This window comes from Enoplosus armatus, chromosome 23 (assembly GCF_043641665.1).
Source record: "Enoplosus armatus isolate fEnoArm2 chromosome 23, fEnoArm2.hap1, whole genome shotgun sequence".
NCBI lineage: Eukaryota > Metazoa > Chordata > Actinopteri > Centrarchiformes > Enoplosidae > Enoplosus > Enoplosus armatus.
The window spans coordinates 7,723,120-7,742,124 of NC_092202.1; the positions used below are offsets into that span (position 1 = coordinate 7,723,120).

A 19,005-nucleotide genomic window follows, 5' to 3' on the forward strand; every position below is an offset into this window, starting at 1 on the left:
GCACTGCCAGGCTGAGGCTCCCAGATCCTTCCAGATATTTTGACTGCAGAAACAAAATGAGTCTCTGCTGGCCAGCACTGGTCCTGTGACACCGTCCATACAGACTCTGCAGCTGAGGCACAAATACTGTAAGCAAAGCTGGCTCCATCATAGAGCAATATTAGAAAATTATTTTTCAACCAATACCTCTCTACCACAATCTCAACAGTTCTAACAAAGTTAATGTTTGTGTTTGATTCCACAGGTGTTCCTGTTATTATGTCTACCTCCTCTTATGTAACGCAGGGACAAGAAAAAGTCTGCTGAAAGGTAAAGATTGTCATGGTGTGGCTGCAGTAGGTCATTACGTAAAATATGATATGCTTTCAAAAGTTAATGTTACTCAGTAAACTCTTGTTTGTGTCAGCTCAGGATTTGATTTTCTTTGGTTGCTACCCAGCAGCTAATTTTAATGTTGACATGGAACAACTATAAGTACTAACTCTAGCATCTAAATTCATACAGGAGCAGGCAATGAAATGACACAGAAATAACCATCTGTTCTGTTATCTGTTCCGTACTAGCAAAATAACAAAGTACACTTTTTGAGTGCTTTTGTCCAATACCTGCAACGTCTAACGTGGCCACTAAAGGGTGTGTAACATCAGGCAGACGCATAACTAAATGGACAAACTAAAATTTGAAAGCCTTTAAAGTTAATTCAGTCATTTAAATACAGAATAAGGAAGCACTTTAATTAATATTAATGGATAATAATTAATACATTTAACATATTTTTAATTTGTTTTTTACTTGAGTTTTATCATGCATAATGTCAATGCACAATTAATTAATCAATTTATATTAGCTATTATATATCTCTATAATTCATTCCAGTGGCTCAATTCAGACTCCTTTACCCAAAGGTTCAAAATATCGTATATATATGAGAACATGTGATTAGTGCTCATTTCCTTCACACTGTAGATCAGTCTACATTAAAAAGCTTCATCGTAGTGTTGAATGAAAAACAAACACATCAATTGTAAGGATGCTTTATATAGTATCGTACCAAACTGGTTTACAACTGTACAACTGTACAGGGAAAAGTCCCATATATGACCTAACGTAGCTCTAGAAAACCTGAACACACACATCAAAGCAGTAGTTAATGTTATAAATAATTTACAAGAAAATTTGTATTATAAGGAAAAAAAATAGTGCCTGAGGAAGCAGGCACTGTCCTTGAACTCTTGCAATACATCTTTACTGTACAAACATTATATCTTCACATGTATATTTTATATCAATCCACATCACCTAAATAGAAAGAAAATGTATTTACAGATATCAAAACAGAGTGTAACCCGAATAGACTGGGACAAAAACTATATACTGATTAAAATGGGCTACTAAAAATATCTCTACAAAACACATACTAAATTATTATTTCTTTTCTCCATAACTGTGGTTTCGGTAAAAATGCCTATGCGCACACTCAATTAAGAATAATAAAAAGACTTTAACCACTTCAGTAAGTTCAGTAACAAACTTCTTTTCAAACATAACTTTGAAAAACGAGGGCCATGAGAGTCAGTTCTGGGAAACATTTGTTGTTGCTGAGTGATTAAGAAAATCCAGTGATTGTCACCATCTTCTCTGCTTTGCATTATTTCTGAAGACTTTTCCACAGTAAATCCATATGGACTGTGAAGCAGAAGAAAAACAATAGCAGCATTGAGATTCTGTTCATATGATACAACACCAAACCATTAGTTACACCAAGTCACCATGCACAATGTGGAAGTATTATGCAGAACCATAAATTATCCTGCTCTTACTAATACAAACATGAATCTTGTCTTTTCATTTTTTAAACAGCGAGCCTGAAATTCTGAAATTCAGCATCCTGAATAAGACTGGATGGAAAGTTTCCCCGAATGTGAATATACTAAAAAGTGAGCTTTGTGCAGCTACATGTGGAATTACTGATGTGGTTATCACTGAGGAGTATAGGAGTATGAACTCCTTGTGAGAAAAAACACCGTCTCTGCTTCCTCTCCTGCCACCACCCTGCCTCGTTCTCCCAAACAAGGACAAAAACAGCATATTGCATGTTATGAGGGATGGTCCGAGTGAGCTGTGAAATGCCTCTGCTCTGGGGGTTTATTTGGGCCAGTGACTCAGCTCAGGACTGGCACATCTTCCTCCAAGTAAGCCTGAGGCTCAAGCGCTGACATAATGCCATTTAATGAGATGCCCGAGTCCACAAAAGAGACCAAGATTGAAATGTTGCTCTTGATCCTGTGCCAAACCTTTCAGAGGAGGCTCCATCTTCAAGTTGCTTTGTGATTACAGAAGCAAGTCTGAATCTGAGAAAATCGACATGGGCAGACAATATTTTCTGGGATTTCAGTATGTGTAAACTGGATGAAGTAACTTCCAAAAAAAAAAAAAATCTGTATTCAAAAGATGGAACAGAACAGAGAACGACTCCCACACACAGTAAACCTCTGCGGATCTTTCGGGAACAGTCTGGACTCAAAACCCCCCTCAGAGATGTTTCCGGCAAACTTTACAGTTTGATGTAGCGGGCTGGTCTTGGGCTGAAACCTCCTGCTGAGACCAACAGTTCAGTGATGAGGAAGTCAATGTGGCGTCCCCTTTCTTCTCAGCTCCAGAGTGTGCAGGCCCTCCTGCCGACCCAGGGCATGCTGCGTGCCGACTTTGTGGGCCGTCTCTGTAGCGGTGATGTCAATCTGGGCGTACTTGGTGCAGCTCTTTCCTGTCAAGACACAAAAACAGACCCTCTTTTAACTTGAAGTAAGTTATAGAAAGTCGAATATTTGATTATTCATCACTGGAGTGTGCCACACTTTCTCTTTTGGCTTGCTACAACAAAGCTAGCTGCTTTTGGTAGCAATTACAGCTGAAACAATTAGTGGATTGAAAGAAAAGTATAGGAAAAGTGTGACATTTTGGGAAATCCGCTTATTTGCTTTCTTGCTGAGAGTTACATGTGAAGGTTGACACCATGTTCATGTCTGAACGGTAAACATGAAGCTGCAGACGGTTAGCTTGGTGTCGCATAAAGACTGGAAACGGGGGGAAACGGCAAGTCTGGCTCTGTCCAAATGTAACAAAATCCACCTACCGGCACCTCTAAAGCTCACTAATTTAGATGTTGTAAAAACGTTGTCTGTTTACAAGGGGTTAAGTGCTGGACTATTTCTTGGCGTAGTCATTTCCTGGACAACTTGTTGTTTTTACAATGCAGTTTTTATACAAAAAAAAAACAAGGTATAACATTTAGCAAAGGTCAGAGATGCTGGTAGACAGATTTTGCTACCTTAAGTCAGGCTAGCTGTTTCCCCATTTCCAGTCTTTATGCTAAGCTGAGCTAACTGGCTGCTAGCGTTAGCTCATATTTAGCATACAGACATGAGAGTGGTATCAATCTTCTCATCTAACCCTCATGAAGGAAGCGCATAAGCATATTTGCCGAAATTATTAACTATTCTTTCAATTGGCAACAATTTTGGTCAGTAATTTTTAGAAAAAAAATCCCTTCTCAGTGAATTATTTTTCGATTATTATTATATATGTCCTCTATAATAATAAATCTTTGAGATTTGTACTATTGGATGAACAAAACAAGACATTTGGACATATCACCTTGGGCTCTGGGAACTTGTAATTGGCATTTTTCACCATTTCCTGTCATTCTTTAGCCATAAAATAAACCATAAAGGACATTCTTGTCGTAGGCAGCAAAAGTACTGCTGAATCATCTTTAAAAAAATATATATATATCAAAAAAACATTTTCGAAAACTGATGAAAACGTCCAAACAAACATAACAGAGAGTTCAGAGTGAAGTGGATCTCTGCCCTCGCTGTCGACATGATTGCTTAAGGTATGCGACGGAGCGTCCCCACACAAAGCAGAAGAATATGCAAATGACTCAGCTGTAGCCTTTAACATTCCCCTCATGCACTGTCTTCCATATGCACGTCACTGGAATTGCCATCATTTGTATGAAAATCAAATAAGCAAGACGTCAATTTAATCGCAAAAGCAGAACGTGAATATCACAGAAACTGCACATCACCGTACCGCCGCCTCCTGCTTGAGTTATGCGTTCTACAGTCTATAAAGTCGAGGAAATCAAAACCAGCTCCCCACAACACATCAATAGTCCCTGGAGGAGGATCCCATTTGAGCTGGTGAATTCACAGCTGTAATCTGAATTCCCTGTGACCCCCTTTCAGTGGTGTGATGGGACAGCCCTCCTCCCAGGTGACAGATTAAAGAGGCCGCATGCTGGGATATAAACTGTATTGCTGACATCAGATATTAACCTGTCATGTCAGAGCCCAAGCGGCCCTCGTATTCCAGAGGGCAATGACGCTAATAGCCAACTTGTCTGTCAATTACAGCTCACTGCCGCGTCTCCGATGACAAGGACACAGCTGTCTTTTAGTGGGACGAGAGGAAATCGTCTCCATCGTTTGGGAGTGATTCCCGTAACTCTGACGAAGTAAAACCGAATTACAGAGCAATCGTGTGTCGAGAGCGACTTTTCATCCTCGCTTGATATTGATGGTATTTTTTATTATTGTTTAAGTTGTCCCTTTCCCTGAACAGAAAATGTATTATATACTAAATGGCTTTTCCACAGTGCTGCACAGATCAGAACACGAGCACAAATAAGAAATCCTTGTAGACTGTGTGAACAAAGACAAGAACATAAGGGAACGACTGAGGTCCTTTCACTTTCATTTGAATCCATTCAGGATGTGGATCTTCTTATAAATTCAAATCTTTGCATTAAAAATCTGCTTGCATCTAATCTATTAAAGATTCTCATGAATCTTTCATGAATCTCTAATGGGGATCTGAGTATACATTAAAAGGCATTCATGATGATGATTGGTATTTTTACAGCATAATTGGGCAGGTCTACATGACTGCACAGATTTATACAATGGTTAATATTTATACAGTGGGACAGTGCATTAATATAAAGTAAGCAAGACTTAATAATGTGTCTAATAATAGCAAAGTTTTATCAGTTAAAAGAGGATAAATACAATAATGAAATGTCACTTTAATATTACAACTAACCTCTAGGTTGAAATGTTTCCTTGTGCCTATAACACCTGATACAAAAACAATTCTTAATATGGAGACAATGCGTAATATCTTACTTTGACATAAGAGATATTCCTGATATCAGACAGAATTGTGAAAGTAATAGTGCTTATGTAACGTAAGTAACAAGTCAAATAATCTCTTCAGAGTTAACTGGAACTATACCAACAGGGCGGTGTGTCCAAAGTCATCCAAATAGACCGAACCAACACCAATTTGGTGAAATCTGCCAAGAGTCAATATATTAGGGTTTATTCATTCCACTGAGCATTTATGAGATCTATTTGAGTCTACTGAGTCTCTGAAGTGATTTTCTGACATGATTCTCTGAGGCCTCTTGTTGCACAACAGTAACAGCAGATTTTTCTCCACAGGTGGAGTTTGTCACCCTGACTGTTCAACATGGCTGCTGTCTGAATAAGGTGGAAAAAAAACTATACAACTATAACCTTAAACCTGACTATATAAAGCTAATCACTATTGCTTTAGAGAGAAACTGTTTCTACATCAGCACTTTTACTTATCAAAGGTTATTTCAGACGCGTCCTTACTCTGAGGCGGGAGATGTGCGGCAGTCCCTCGGGTGCCAGGACCTCCTGGCTCCTGCAGCTCCAGCTCCATGTAGTTGAGCTGCTTCTTGGAAGTGGGACTAACAGGAATATTCACATACGTCACACCTTCACTGCGAGGCCTTTCAGGAAGTGGTGCCTCTGGGGGGAAAACGAACACTGCCCCTGTCGATATAAGAGTAACGTGTTAATTAAGCTCAGGTGGAGATCTGTTCATTTGTGTCAGTGACACTTTTTTTTTTTTAAAAAAGGTGTGAACACTTATTTTTATCAACAAAATCCCTGAAGAGACCAACATCAAAAAGCTATTTATCCTACTGACAACTTTTGTCTGCGTAGCCATAGCCTGATAGTCTCCAAAAACCCTTTTAAACACATAAAAGAGCCATGCAGTTGCATTTGGACGATTATTTCTTCATTACAATGAACACAGCTAGTTATTTTGCAGTATTTTGGATGACTCTGTGTTTTGTTTGATGGTTCGGTTCCATTTTTCTACAATGGCTGTGTTAATTGTCATAGAAAAAAAAAATCTATGTCTCTAATAGTTTTTGGACAACAATGGAGTTCCATGCCACAGAGGAATAAGCTCTACCAGGCTGTGGCTACAGAGACAACACATAGTAGGATTCATCGTTGGTTTTTAATGGGATTCGATGAAAACATTGAAAAGATAAAACAGCAGCCTTCCTGTGACACTTGAAACAGGATTTGTTTTTGTCATTCTGACCTTCATTAAAAAGATAACAATGAAGAAATCAAGAATAAGACTGGTGCTATTTTAACACTTTGTCATTATAACATTAATCAAAAGCTAAAAGATTTTCCCCTCCAGGGTTAGTAACTCTTGAGGCAGCAGTCCTTATCAACAGCCTAATGTTAATTAGATGCATTCAAATACAGACCTCTGCAGTAAAGTGACAATATTATTTTCAACAATAAAGCACATAAGCGGATACAGGGATCAGCAGCTACACTGGCACACAGTGTATCCCGATGAATTGCCCTTTCCCCCAGAGGCTAATTATGCATAATTAGCTGATAGGCCCCAGAGATAAATTATGAGAAACATTATGGTCATTTTGTGTTATGAGGCAGTAAAACTCTGACCTGTTGCCCTTTTAATTCCACCAGAGCTCCACATCCAACATCCAATCCCTTGAACATGTGAAAACAATTGTCGATGCGTCTTTATCCAAATTTCAGTTCAGTTTGTAGCCTAATATTTGTTTTACTGCAGGTCTGATTCACATAACAAATGCTAATATTTTTATATAATACTTTTTTAAAAACAACTTTGCAAACAATGCAAAATCCAGATAAGCTTATTTGTTTTTTCAATATTTGCAACACCAACAGAGAAGTCTGTTTACAATCTAAAATTAGTAAACCACTGTTAAAAAGCACATACATTTGCACACACACTGGTCCGAGACAAATGTACTAAAAAAGAAGTGCTTTTAATGGCCACCTGACTACAGTTGAACTTTGAACTGCCGCTGTACATAGCAGCATTGCATTCTGGGTAAAGAATCTATGCAACTGATCAAACAGTGCAGTCAGCAGGAAAAAAAAGGTGCCAAGTAAAACTAACTAGAAATTTCACCTCAACCCATTTCAACTGAAGCTTTTCCTGTCAAACACACAAATTATAGCCACAGTGTTGCCTAAAGTGCGCTGTGCTTGTAATTTATTGTGCTTGATGAATGGTTTACCCGTCATAAACCTAAAAGCTACCCAGGATAAAGAGGTGCAGAGTCGAGTCCATTGCTGGCTAGTTGAATGCTCTTTAGCTCAAATGTCTTATTGACACAGTTTCAGAACAACCGCATAATATAGGTGCATACGTGCACACATATGTTTTGCCAGCGAAGATAACTACAACCTTCAAAAACACAATACACAAGGATATCTGAGAAATTTGCATAACCTGAATACTTCTGTTCTCCCCTGTGAATAGAGACTAGTGCAAAGCAAGATGTACTCCATTTCTCCTGAACAGTGATAAAAACATTTGTTAGTGATGCTATTCGTGTGCAAATAGAACACATATCAAATACACTACTCACAAAAAGTTAGGGATATTCGACTTTCGGGTGAAATTTATGGAAAATGTAAAAAGTTCATGCTACAGTGATATATCATGAAAGTAGGGCATTTAAGTAGAAGCATGCAATGGTAATTTCTTCATCTCATTCCTCATTTCTGCTCAATGTGAATCGACTTCATGTGAAAGCTGAATATCCCTAACTTTTTGTGAGTAGTGTAATTAACCGGGCATGGCGGTCACACACTGCAAAAAATTACATTTTACATTTGGTTTTTCCGGACTCTCAAACATGGACAGAAAACAACATTTACATGGACCCTGGTGGCCACACAGGTGCAGAAAGTCTAATTTGGACCGACAGCGCTGAGCTCGTCTTGCAGTTAATGTTCCAAAAGGCTAAAATGTTTTAAAACTTGTTTTAGTATTTGTACTACAGTGTCTATGTAATTCATGTCAAGCATCAGATGTCAGAAAAAAACATTACTCATTAACTGAAGAGCTCAGGTTCTTACTGAGCACTACCACTTCATAACAACACAAACATGATGTATAGTGTAGCAACATAAACGCTGCAGACCTGCACCTGTAAAAATCTGTTTATTTACTTTATGTCAGTTACTGCAAGACTACTGATGTTGGAAGATTAAAGAGAATATCTAGATCACAGAAAACAGATCGTTAACTAAATTTGCTGTTGTGCTTCTACTGCTGCTGGGATTGTCCAAACACCAAACAACAGAGAGCAGTTCAGCTGAGGGCATTTACTGCTGGAAACACTAATGAGGCCATCGAAAAGACAGGTATTATACACCTCTAGCAGTAAATCACATTGTAAAACTATTAAACACTTTTTAGTTTCCACACTGACTGTAAAGATGGTCAGGGATTTATATATATCTGTATTGCTACAGTTGTGTTGTAATCATGTAGATGCAGCGCTGTAAATTTTGGCTGGGTAATCTGTAACATTTGGGGACAAAAAAAGATTTCCCCTGCTATTGACTCGTCCTAAATGGCAGCAGGCAGTGGCCATTACCCGCAGCTCAGAGGCATCAACCCCAGGGGACGCTCACACAATCAGTGAGAAGCCATTAGATGCCAGCAGAGTCTCAGTGGGTGCAGCCTTTGGCAACATGATACCTAATTGATCAGACACCGAGCAGCCCTTGCAGAAGTGTGGGGTTTTATAATGGCTGCTATTACAATAGTGGGTTTGCCTCACAGCTCTAAGGCTGAAGGATCTTTCCACAATACACTTTGCGAAGCCTCTGGGGGAGATGTTAGAGGCAATACCTTGCTGAGCTTAAGTCAACTGCTTTTGAGGGGAAAACACAGGTTTAATGACAGCGTTGTCTTCAGGGTGAGAGGCCTGTTGCAGCAGGCCCCAACAACAATGATATATACAAGACATGCCCTGAGACTAAAGGCCCCTTTACACTCAAGTCAAGTTTTGTCTGGGACAGCCTTAAATTGCAGTCATGACAGAAACATGGTGAAATCTTTGATCGTAGTGTGCTCCTACACTCAGTCACCAGTTTATTACAACAGTCTGGCAATAAGTCCTGCCTCCATTAAGTTTCGTATAGGGGTTTCAAGACTAGAAGTGTCACCAAAACCCTTAATGCTTGCACACTAGAATAGCCTGAACCAAAACAAGTCAATCTAGTCACATCAGTCATGGCTGCTAACTGAAATGTTTTATGAAATCAGGAGCTAATGCTGTTTTAATATGGAGGTCTTACCAATATACTAGAGCATCACATTTAAATTGCGTAATCATTTCAGTTGCCATAGAGCCGTCAGAGCCACGGAACTCGGCCACCTCCTGCACGTCCCCGTCCATTAACTGCGCGCTGAGGCAGGATGATGGGAAAGATGACAAGGGAGCCGAGCGTGTAGGTATGTGAACATGACTGATGGGTTTGGTGCCACTTCGTGACAGCTGCTGGGACTTTCTAGAGCAGGTGTGCATTAGACTGAGGGCATGTTTCTGGGTGTGGGATGCTTAAGTGGCCAAACGTCCCCTGACAACTGTCCCCTCACCTCACATCAGGGCAGGTATCCTGTCACACATCACTGCACTCTCTGTTTGGTAACATATCTGTGTGTTTTCTCTCACAATTGGTTCTTATGTAACTTGAGTTTATGGCGTTACATAAATTGCAGATGAAGAAATAACTGTTCACGCTGCAGTGAGCCCTCCGCTAGACAATGAAAAGAGGAGGTCGTTGAACCAGGTCCTTTATTCTAGATTTTGTTAATGGCACATATCTGTGTGTATTTTACAGGTTTGTATGCAATTCATCTTTGACAACCACATAAATTAATGCAATTTGATGCCTCTGTTAAGCCCCCATTTGTCCCTCTGATGTACTATAATTACATTTGAGCCACAGACCAAAGATTGTGTTTTTGACATTACATTACGTAGTAAAATACACAAAAGTATTTAACTGCAGATACCAATGTAAGTTATAACTGGACTAAGTTCAGTTGTGTAAAAAATGAGTAAGTAGTAAGTAAAAGTAGAATTCAAAGCTTTACTTAAGTAAAAGTACAATAGTATTAGCATTAAAATATACTTAAAGTACTAAAAGTGAAAGTACTCATTATGGAGAATAGCCCACTTCAGAATATTATATGATTGGATTATGATTATAGAGCCATTAATGTGTAAGCATCACTAATGGTTCAGCTGGTAAAGGTGGGGCTAATTTTAATTACTTTATGTACTGCCTGGGTGGCTTAATCCATAAAAATACATCATCATTTATTAGTTGATTATATTGTGTATAAATAATCTGACTCTGCAAAGTAACAAGTAAGCTAAAGCGGTCAAAACATGTAGTGGAGTAAAAGTAGAAATTAACATAAAATGGAAATATGCAGATAAATACATAAGAGCTGGTGCACCTGGCTCCAGATGTTATGTGTCTGTATGCAGCACTGTACACTACGCGATATGTACAGGTAGCTTCATGAAAACAACTTCCCGTCAACATGACAGTCCATTAGCCTGGATAAAGTCAAGTAAACATTACGTGTGTACGTGTGTGTGTGTGTGTGTGTGTGTGTGTGTGTGTTGCTAACATCACCCTTGTGGATGTTATGCCTCGTGCCAGTCTGCTATTTCAGACTCTGAATGAGCCTCATTTTATGTATTTATTAATTTCACTTCATGCACACCAGGTAACAGGTGATGCGTTTGTGGGCTAAGGTTGATTTAGGTGCATGACTCATCAATTGAATTCACTCTCTCTGAGTGGGCCCTATTGTAAGAAAGCCTGGGTAATGCACGGCTGAAAGAGCACTCAAAAAAAATTAAATAAAATGGTCCATTGAGCAAAAAAAAAAAGAAAAGAAAATCGGAACCCATTTGTGCAGCTACAGACTCAACAATCTGCATATGTTTAAGTGGCTTGGTTTTTAAAAAAACAAAACAACCTGGTTATGTTTATTACTTGATGTCATGATGCCTCACTCACCTTCAGTCTCTTGCAGGAACCTCTGCTGACCACAGCTGCCCATTAGCTCGTACTTGCTTTTTTCTTCTGCCTGCAAGACACACAGACAATAAGCAACTGCTGATAATAATTTGAGGTGAGCGGTTATACCCAGAGCATAATTTTATTACATATGAGGAGTAACGATGACTTTCTCCTCAACAGCTCGGTGGACACGTCGGGAGTATCTATAGACAGAGGCTGATATTCAGGATTTACTGAGCGCTCAGGGCTATGTCTTACATGTGGAAACACTGTCTGCAATGCCTCATCGTTATGGACGGATAACCATGCCTTTTAAATTGCTGCCACACAATCTCTGATTCCAGACGGCCACTGTAAGCACAGCTATTGTGGTGTGAAAATTGGTGGTGGAGTGCAGCCATATTGCTTTCAGTCTCACTGAGAGGCCATTGTGCACACAAAGAGGGATTCCTTGATGGGCCCATCATCATGCTGGGAATGAATGAGGCTAGTACATGAAAGTGGATTATCTGTAATGGGCATCAGCTGATTATATTGCTGCATTTTCCTGCAGTTAAAGAACTCCTAGCGTTGTTTTTTAAAATTCCTGTTCCATATCAGGGCACTTCAGGGGTTCAATGAATTTGTTCACATTCAATAGCATCCAGCCCTGTGATGTAACGCTGGAAAATAAACTGAATCAAAAGTTTGCTTTCTTCCCATAAGTTAGATGAAGAGATTGACACCACTCCCATGTCTGTGCGTTAAGTGTGGAGGTGGATCCAGAAGGCAATTAGCTTAGCTTAGCTTAGCATAGCATGAAGACTGGAAGCAGGAGGAAACTGCAAGCCTGGCTACAAAGTTTAAAAAATCCTCACCTCTGAGTGCGCCCGGCTGTTGTTCCCTAACAAACAGTCACAGCACAGAACTTCTAAAACCACAAATTCTCATTTTTACATTTCTATTTGTGTACAAATTAAACTATGAAGATACATTGTGTCGATTAGTCAGCTTCATGACTGCTGGCAAGTGTATTTTAGAATTAGCTCGGTAGCTGTTTCCCCGTGCTTCCCGTCTTTATGCTAAGCTAGGCTAATCACCTATACGCTCGCTGTCCAAGAGTTCGATGAGAAGAATGATACTACTCTCGTGTCAGTTTAATACAAAGCTGTGTAATACATCCCACTTTCATGAGTTATAACACCAACAAAATTCAACAGCACCACATACAGCTTCCGATATGACCATAAAGTTGAACTAATACTTCTCTAAAACAACATAAAATGCCATGTGAGTACTTCTGAGCTCATATCAACCCTATTTTGTTGCTGCCGACTTTTCTTCTTTCTGGCTGATCACCTCTGAGAACAATGGCTCTCATCACACACCCACATTAAAGTCGAAAGCATAAGGTTATGGATTAAGAGGCCGCACATACATTAAGTACAGTGCTTTAATACACAGACAATGGAGACAATCCCAACTTTCTCAACTGCTCATTCTAATCCACATATGGGATATCTAACTGGGCAAACCTACAAAATGCTGATTGAACATATTTCTTCATGTTCAATTTCAGATATTACTCAAGTCTCTTTTAAAAACTAACCTATGAGCTGCTATTCATTCTTTATAATCCCCATCAATACGTATTCCCAAGATATCGTTTCCCCCCCAAAAAATGTTTGGCTGAACTCAGGGCACAATGAGTTACACAGTCAAAATGTGTGAGCGGTTGATAGCATAAAGCGGATTAGAGAGTTTTGGGTTGGCCTACCTCTGAGTTCCTCTCCGGCGCCCGACTCTCCATGATCTCATAAGCAGGATCAGCTCTGCGTCTTTCCTCTTTACTATTAAGCCTTTTGTCTGGTGGGAGAGAAAAATATAGTGTGTTTTAAATATAAGAAACTAAACTGCAATTTTTCTTGTGCCATAGCCAGGGCAGAAAAGAATCCCACATTGTGCCTTTTTTTTAATCCATTATGTGAATCAAAGCAGACAAGGTGCTCTGTGGGTATAAATGCATGAATTCCTGTAGATCCAGTGATCGGAACAAATGACAGAGGATTGATTCGTCATCTCATAATACCACAAACTATCACACATGGGGAAATAGCATCCCCGGTGCTGGGAATAGGAGCTGTATTAATAACCTGCAAGTGACAGCCATCACAACCTGCATGCTGGTAAAGAGGTTCAACATGCAGCAGACGGCTGTGTGCACATGTAAAACCAAATCTAAATGCTAAAATCTAAATGCATTCAGTTTTATAATTTACAAAGCCTATATATTGGAGCCTGACTGATACATCAGCAGTGGCATTTTTTTTTTTGCTTATTACAGATATGTTGGCGTTGACGTTATAGCCTGACTGGTGGTGGATTTTTAAAAAGGTCAATACCAGTAGATATGAGAATTGCATGAGAAGATATATCTGCCAATTGTCAATTTTGTGTACATAAACACATGACAAACATTTGAGTAAGGGTTCCTTCTATTTCTTCTTTTAAAGAATTGTGACCACAATGTGTACTGAGCCGGACATTTTACAGACTCTAACAGCGACACTGTTTCTAAAAAAAACCTCAACATGCAATTTCTTATTGGTCAACATGTATACCAATATATTTGCATTAAGTTAATGTCAGCACGGCTCTAACTCTAACTGGCATACACACTCAGTTTTAGCTAGGTGTACCTAAAAAACATGGCGACTAATACAACAGTCCTGCAATAAATCCTCCCTCCATGGAGGTTATAATGTTCAGTTTTTATTGAAACCATTTTAGAGAGGCATTGATTCAACTTCATCACTTGGGAGGATATATCTTGTGGTGCTGTTGAACTCTATTGCTTTATACAGAGGTGTTTCTGTTATTTAGCCTACCCTCATTGATATAAATGGAGTGGACAAAATAATAAACACCTGTCAATATAACGCAATACAAAGCAGGACTGTTGCATTAGATTTAGCTAGGTGTACCTAATAATGTATGTATGTATGTATGTAGCTGAATGTATATCTGCCACAAATTGAACACATTTCAGTACAGAAATGCTAAAGATGCGGTATGTTTGAGGCACTTGACATAGTTTGTCCACCAGAGAATGCTGACAAGTTCATTTTCACAATTCTTCAATAACCTAACGTAATTTAAACATTTTAGCCAATAGATTGTTGTCAGATTTTTTGGTACCACTTTCCAATAAGTTTTCCAATAAAGTTTTATGTGATGGCTTGTTAGAGGCTAATAAATAATTCAGTAATGCTTTAAAGTTCAGTTATAAGCCATTAATAAGATGTTTTGGGTTGCCAGGTTTCAAAAAATATATATTTTTGTTGGTCCTTTCTATTTGGTAATAATGCTGTTATAAATGTTGGTAATCTATTAATAAAATGCTTAATAAGTTCATAAATTCCCTTTTTTGAACTTGGCAACCCAAAAGTTGGCTTACAAGTAATTTAGAAGGCAAGGATTTATGAACCACTATTAAAGACAGTTACAACATATAACAAGTTATTTTGTCAGCCTTAAAAGTCCACTCTGATAGAACCTGTATAGTTTCTCATTTCTCTTGAACTCTTGCAGTAACTTTAATCCCCTTTACTTTCCACAGCCCTCAAAACAGCTCAGTTGTAAAAGCAACACAACAAAACACAACAGAGTGCAGAGACAGAACAAGCAGTTGATTAAAAAAAAGAAGGCAGGGGAAAGTTTTTTTTATTGATGATAAAGAGAACAACAGGACAGAAACAGAGAGAAGATCCATTTCAAAGGACTGAGGAGGAAAAAGGACACCGGAGGAATCGTAGAAGCTTTGTTATGAGTTCAAGAGGAAACTGGAGAAGAGGCCTCTTACCTTCACTGGTCACTTCACGACCATTCATCTCTTCATACTGACACTGCCCGTCCACGCTCGTCCATCCATCACTGTGAGCTTGATAGAGCACTTCCTCATTAGCAGCTACTTCGTGTTCTTGGCTTCTCTTCAGCTGCAGCCCAGTCGGAACGGTTTGTAAATTGGAGATGTTCCTGTTACGGTACATTTCAGCAGGTGTGACCTGTGGAGGAGGGCGGCAGTGCTCTCCTTGACACTTTAAACAGTTTTCATAAATGACAGCTCTTTTGTCTTGTGATGGTCCACAGGTGCCAGTTGGTGAAGATTTGAGCTCATTTCCAAATCTCGGGCTCATTGACTCATACAAGTTCAGTCTGTTAGTCTTTGCCGCCGGCTGCCTGTCAGCGCTTGGAAAGCCTAACAGATCAGCTAAGAGACTGGCTAATTTCTCTCTTCCTTTTTTTGGCAGCAGTGAATCCTCGCTCGCCCTCGCTGTTGGCTCCTCTGAGCTGTGGATGCTTCCAGAGCACGGAGAGGCACAGGATTTCTCCAGAATTTTCTTCACTGCAATATTGTATTCACTGGCAGTGCTGGGTGTGCATGGTGATTTGTCAACACTTTGATCTGCTGTAGTGAAAATATGATGTTCTGGAGGCAAAAGAAACCCTTCAACACACTTTGATTTCTGTCCCAAATCAAATCAGCAAAACATGAATGCTTTTTCTCAAACATGCACCAACTCTGTTCAACCATGCAGGAATCAATGCATGCAGTGCGCATACAGTATTTCATCGTATTACACTTACCTGGTATGGCAGGTATCAATGAACCACTTGCAGGGATGTACGGCGTCCCCTGTGAGGTGAAATAGAAAATTACATTCTTAACGCAAGAACGACTTAATTTGATGGAATTTATGTGAACTATTAAGACGCAACAATGAGCAAACATCTTAGCCTTTTTTTTTTTTTTTTTAATTGTTAACAACCCCATGAAAAGACCAAAACCATCAGTGCATTAATCCATCTCTTCCATGACTTCTGCAGCTGATTGGTTTTCATGTAAATCTGGAAAAACTTGTCAGAAATATATACTTTCCATCTTACAAAAGGCTGCATCATTTCCTGGGCACTGTGGTTTTGAGCAAAGGTCACTCAAACAGGAGGAGGAAAGAGTACATTTGTTGGGGATTTGGTGGGCTAGTGAGTATTTACAGCAGCAGGACAGTACAGTATGTGGCATCGACTCAAAGTAAACCACAGTGCCCATGTTCATGGTAATGAAGGAACATGCCACCCAGTGCAGAAACGTGGCTCTCTGCATTTTTACTAGTTTTTCAAAAAAAATACAATATCACCAGCCTCATCCTTTAAAAGCTGCATTGCAAATTGCATCCATCACACAGCGTATATTCCACACTTAGATTTTTCTTGTATGGTTTATAACCCATACTCCCCCTCTCGTCAAACCAGCCAGAGTGTGACAACATTTATAGTACAATTAATTATAACAAAACTATCTTTGTGCATTCATTCCAAAATGTGAAATAACATGTAGTTATGGTGTACTGTTTTCTTTAACTGTGAGCCAATAAACACTACAGGGGTGGACTGTGTTGTGTTGAGGGTGATAAATGCCCTCCCACACTGCTCGTGCCTGATGCTTCAGCTTCTGGCCAATAACTCTCATGTTTCATTTAGTTCACCGAGGACTGACTGAACATGTTATTCAGGTAATGAAATGCAATTTGCATTCTTACCTAAATGCACTACCAGCAGGTGGAGCTTTATGTTCAGAGTATTCAATAAAAGTGACAGGCCAGGACAACTGAGTTTGCACCTGGATGTTCAAATGATAAGGATTTCCCAAGAAGTTTAAATGACAAGCTTTAAAGAGTGGAGCTCTCTCACGATAGTTGATAACGTACTGCAGATTTCTACTGAAAATCATCACAGACATGAAATCAAAAAATCAAAAAGGGCAAAAACTGATTTATCCTAAAATCTAACACGTCTTTCTTCACTTGCAGCAACTTATCAAGACTAGGCAATGAAGACAACTTAGTAAAGCTGCAACAATTGGTCAATTAATGGAATAATAGATCGTCAGAAAATTCATCAGCAACTATTTTGACAGCAACAAGCAATTTGAATATGTATACTTGTGCTTAGGTAAATTGTGATGGGCATTTCTTTATTGGACCAAATCCATAGAGAAAATACTCCCCAGATTCATGGATAGTGAAAATAATCAGTAGTTGCAGTTGCTAAAACAAACTGAAGAAGAAATCAACACCAACTCACCAAGCCAAGGAGAAAAGCACCATCACCTAGGAGACAACTGAACCTCATAATTCATACTGAGGTTGTACTAGAAGGGCAACATCTTAGAAGCTTATTTTCTATTTCGTGTGTAAAAGCTGCAAATAAACAAAAAAGAAAAAAAAGAGAACACTCCCTTAGCCCAACAGTATTACATTATGCAACAAATAAGAGGTAGCGGTGCAAAAAGAGAAAAACTGCAAGTCACTCACAAGGTCTAAATCTGCTGGATACAGTGACTGTGTCAACCTCAATTGGCTGCTGACATGTTAACTTGTTAGACAGATGGGCCATGGGACTGTTTGTCGTTTTGACACCAAACGCAAAGCAGCATCACCGTCGCCCTGCACGATACCACAAAGGTCATATTGACGCCGAGCAACAGAACAGATGATAGAGTGATGATAAGGCCTGCTCGCACAAGCTGCTACTGAATGACGGGGAGTTATACAACTAAGCACGTTCAAGAGACCATTTGAACGGGGAGTTTTGAGGCAAACAGATGGCCAACGAGAATAGAACTACACTTATATCTGAGCTAAACTCAAGTCTGTTTCTGGCAAAACTGTAAAAAGACAAGATTTTAGGCAGCAACACTTTTTCTACTCACCTTAAATCCACCACACACTGAGCAGATGGTCACGATGGTTTTGGAGACAGATGTGAGAGAGCTGCAGATGTGACAGGAGTCTGGGTGTTCACTAGAGGGCGCCACCTTGGTTTTCTGACTCTCCTCTGAGGGGTCTTGTAAGTGTTCACTCATTGACTGTCTGTTAGTAGTTTCCGAGGGACCCTCAGAGGTTGTGGCACTGCTTTTATCCCCCTTTGCTGAGTTTGTTGTGAGGCCTGAAGAGGCAGGAGTGTCCTTAGTTGGGGTGGATGGTTCATTGTCTTTGGCAACCCCACTTCCCTCCTGTAACAGACTCCTGGGAGTGTCATAGAGATACCTAAGTGATGTTGGTACCTGGTATTCATGTCCAGGGGAAGTGGGGCAAGTACAAGGGCTCAGGTCTTGAGCCAAGTGGGGAGGCAAGCTGAAAACAGACCCAAAGTCCTCCCCGGGGGTGATATCTAGGCTGCCTGTGTAGGAGGAGAAACTTCCAGAGTAAGAGGAATGGCTGGCGGTGGCGATGCCACTGTCAGATGAGCTCTGACGGCCAATCTCCTGAAGCTGCCGGGGGGGCTTGGCAGTCGGCCGATTTCCTGCTCCCTGGTTGACGGAAAGCTTCTCGATGCTCTGTAATGCCGCTTTAGCGCCCACATGGCCGCTGTTTTCAGATGGGTTGGAGGCCGGTTCGGTCCAAATGGCCAGCCGGCTGCCAATACTGCAGTCTGATTGGCTGGTGTCTGACGTGTCGGAGGAGCCGGATATGCTGCGGTCGTCTCCCCCAGCAGACGGGCAGTACGAGGACGAGACTGTAAAGAAAAACAGCAATAATAAAATTTCATGAATTTAATTAACAGCTTTCACGAAAAAGTAGCTTTCATCAATAAAACATATTAAAGCATGGCATGTCATTATGTCTGTTTTTCCACAGCCACCTTCCTCCCCGATATTCACCACATAATAGGAACGATAAATCACCTGTGTGAGTAATCTGCAAACTTAATTTAAATCCAAGTA

The 19,005-nt window shown here is 39.9% G+C and overlaps 1 protein-coding gene across 1 annotated transcript in view; it reads right to left on the bottom strand.

Moving 5' to 3' along the window:
* Nucleotides 1-2,627: 2,627 nt before the first annotated feature.
* Nucleotides 2,628-19,005, bottom strand: part of LOC139306279 (protein Dok-7-like) — a 30,664-nt gene continuing 14,286 nt past the window's right edge. Inside the window, exons 7-12 of the mRNA XM_070930224.1 lie at nucleotides 17,992-18,797; nucleotides 15,082-15,214; nucleotides 12,997-13,085; nucleotides 11,238-11,307; nucleotides 5,685-5,867; nucleotides 2,628-2,764 (exon numbers count right to left, since the gene is read on the bottom strand). Of these exons, the coding sequence (XP_070786325.1) occupies nucleotides 2,628-2,764; nucleotides 5,685-5,867; nucleotides 11,238-11,307; nucleotides 12,997-13,085; nucleotides 15,082-15,214; nucleotides 17,992-18,797 (1,418 nt within the window). The remainder of the gene's footprint in view (nucleotides 2,765-5,684; nucleotides 5,868-11,237; nucleotides 11,308-12,996; nucleotides 13,086-15,081; nucleotides 15,215-17,991; nucleotides 18,798-19,005) is intronic.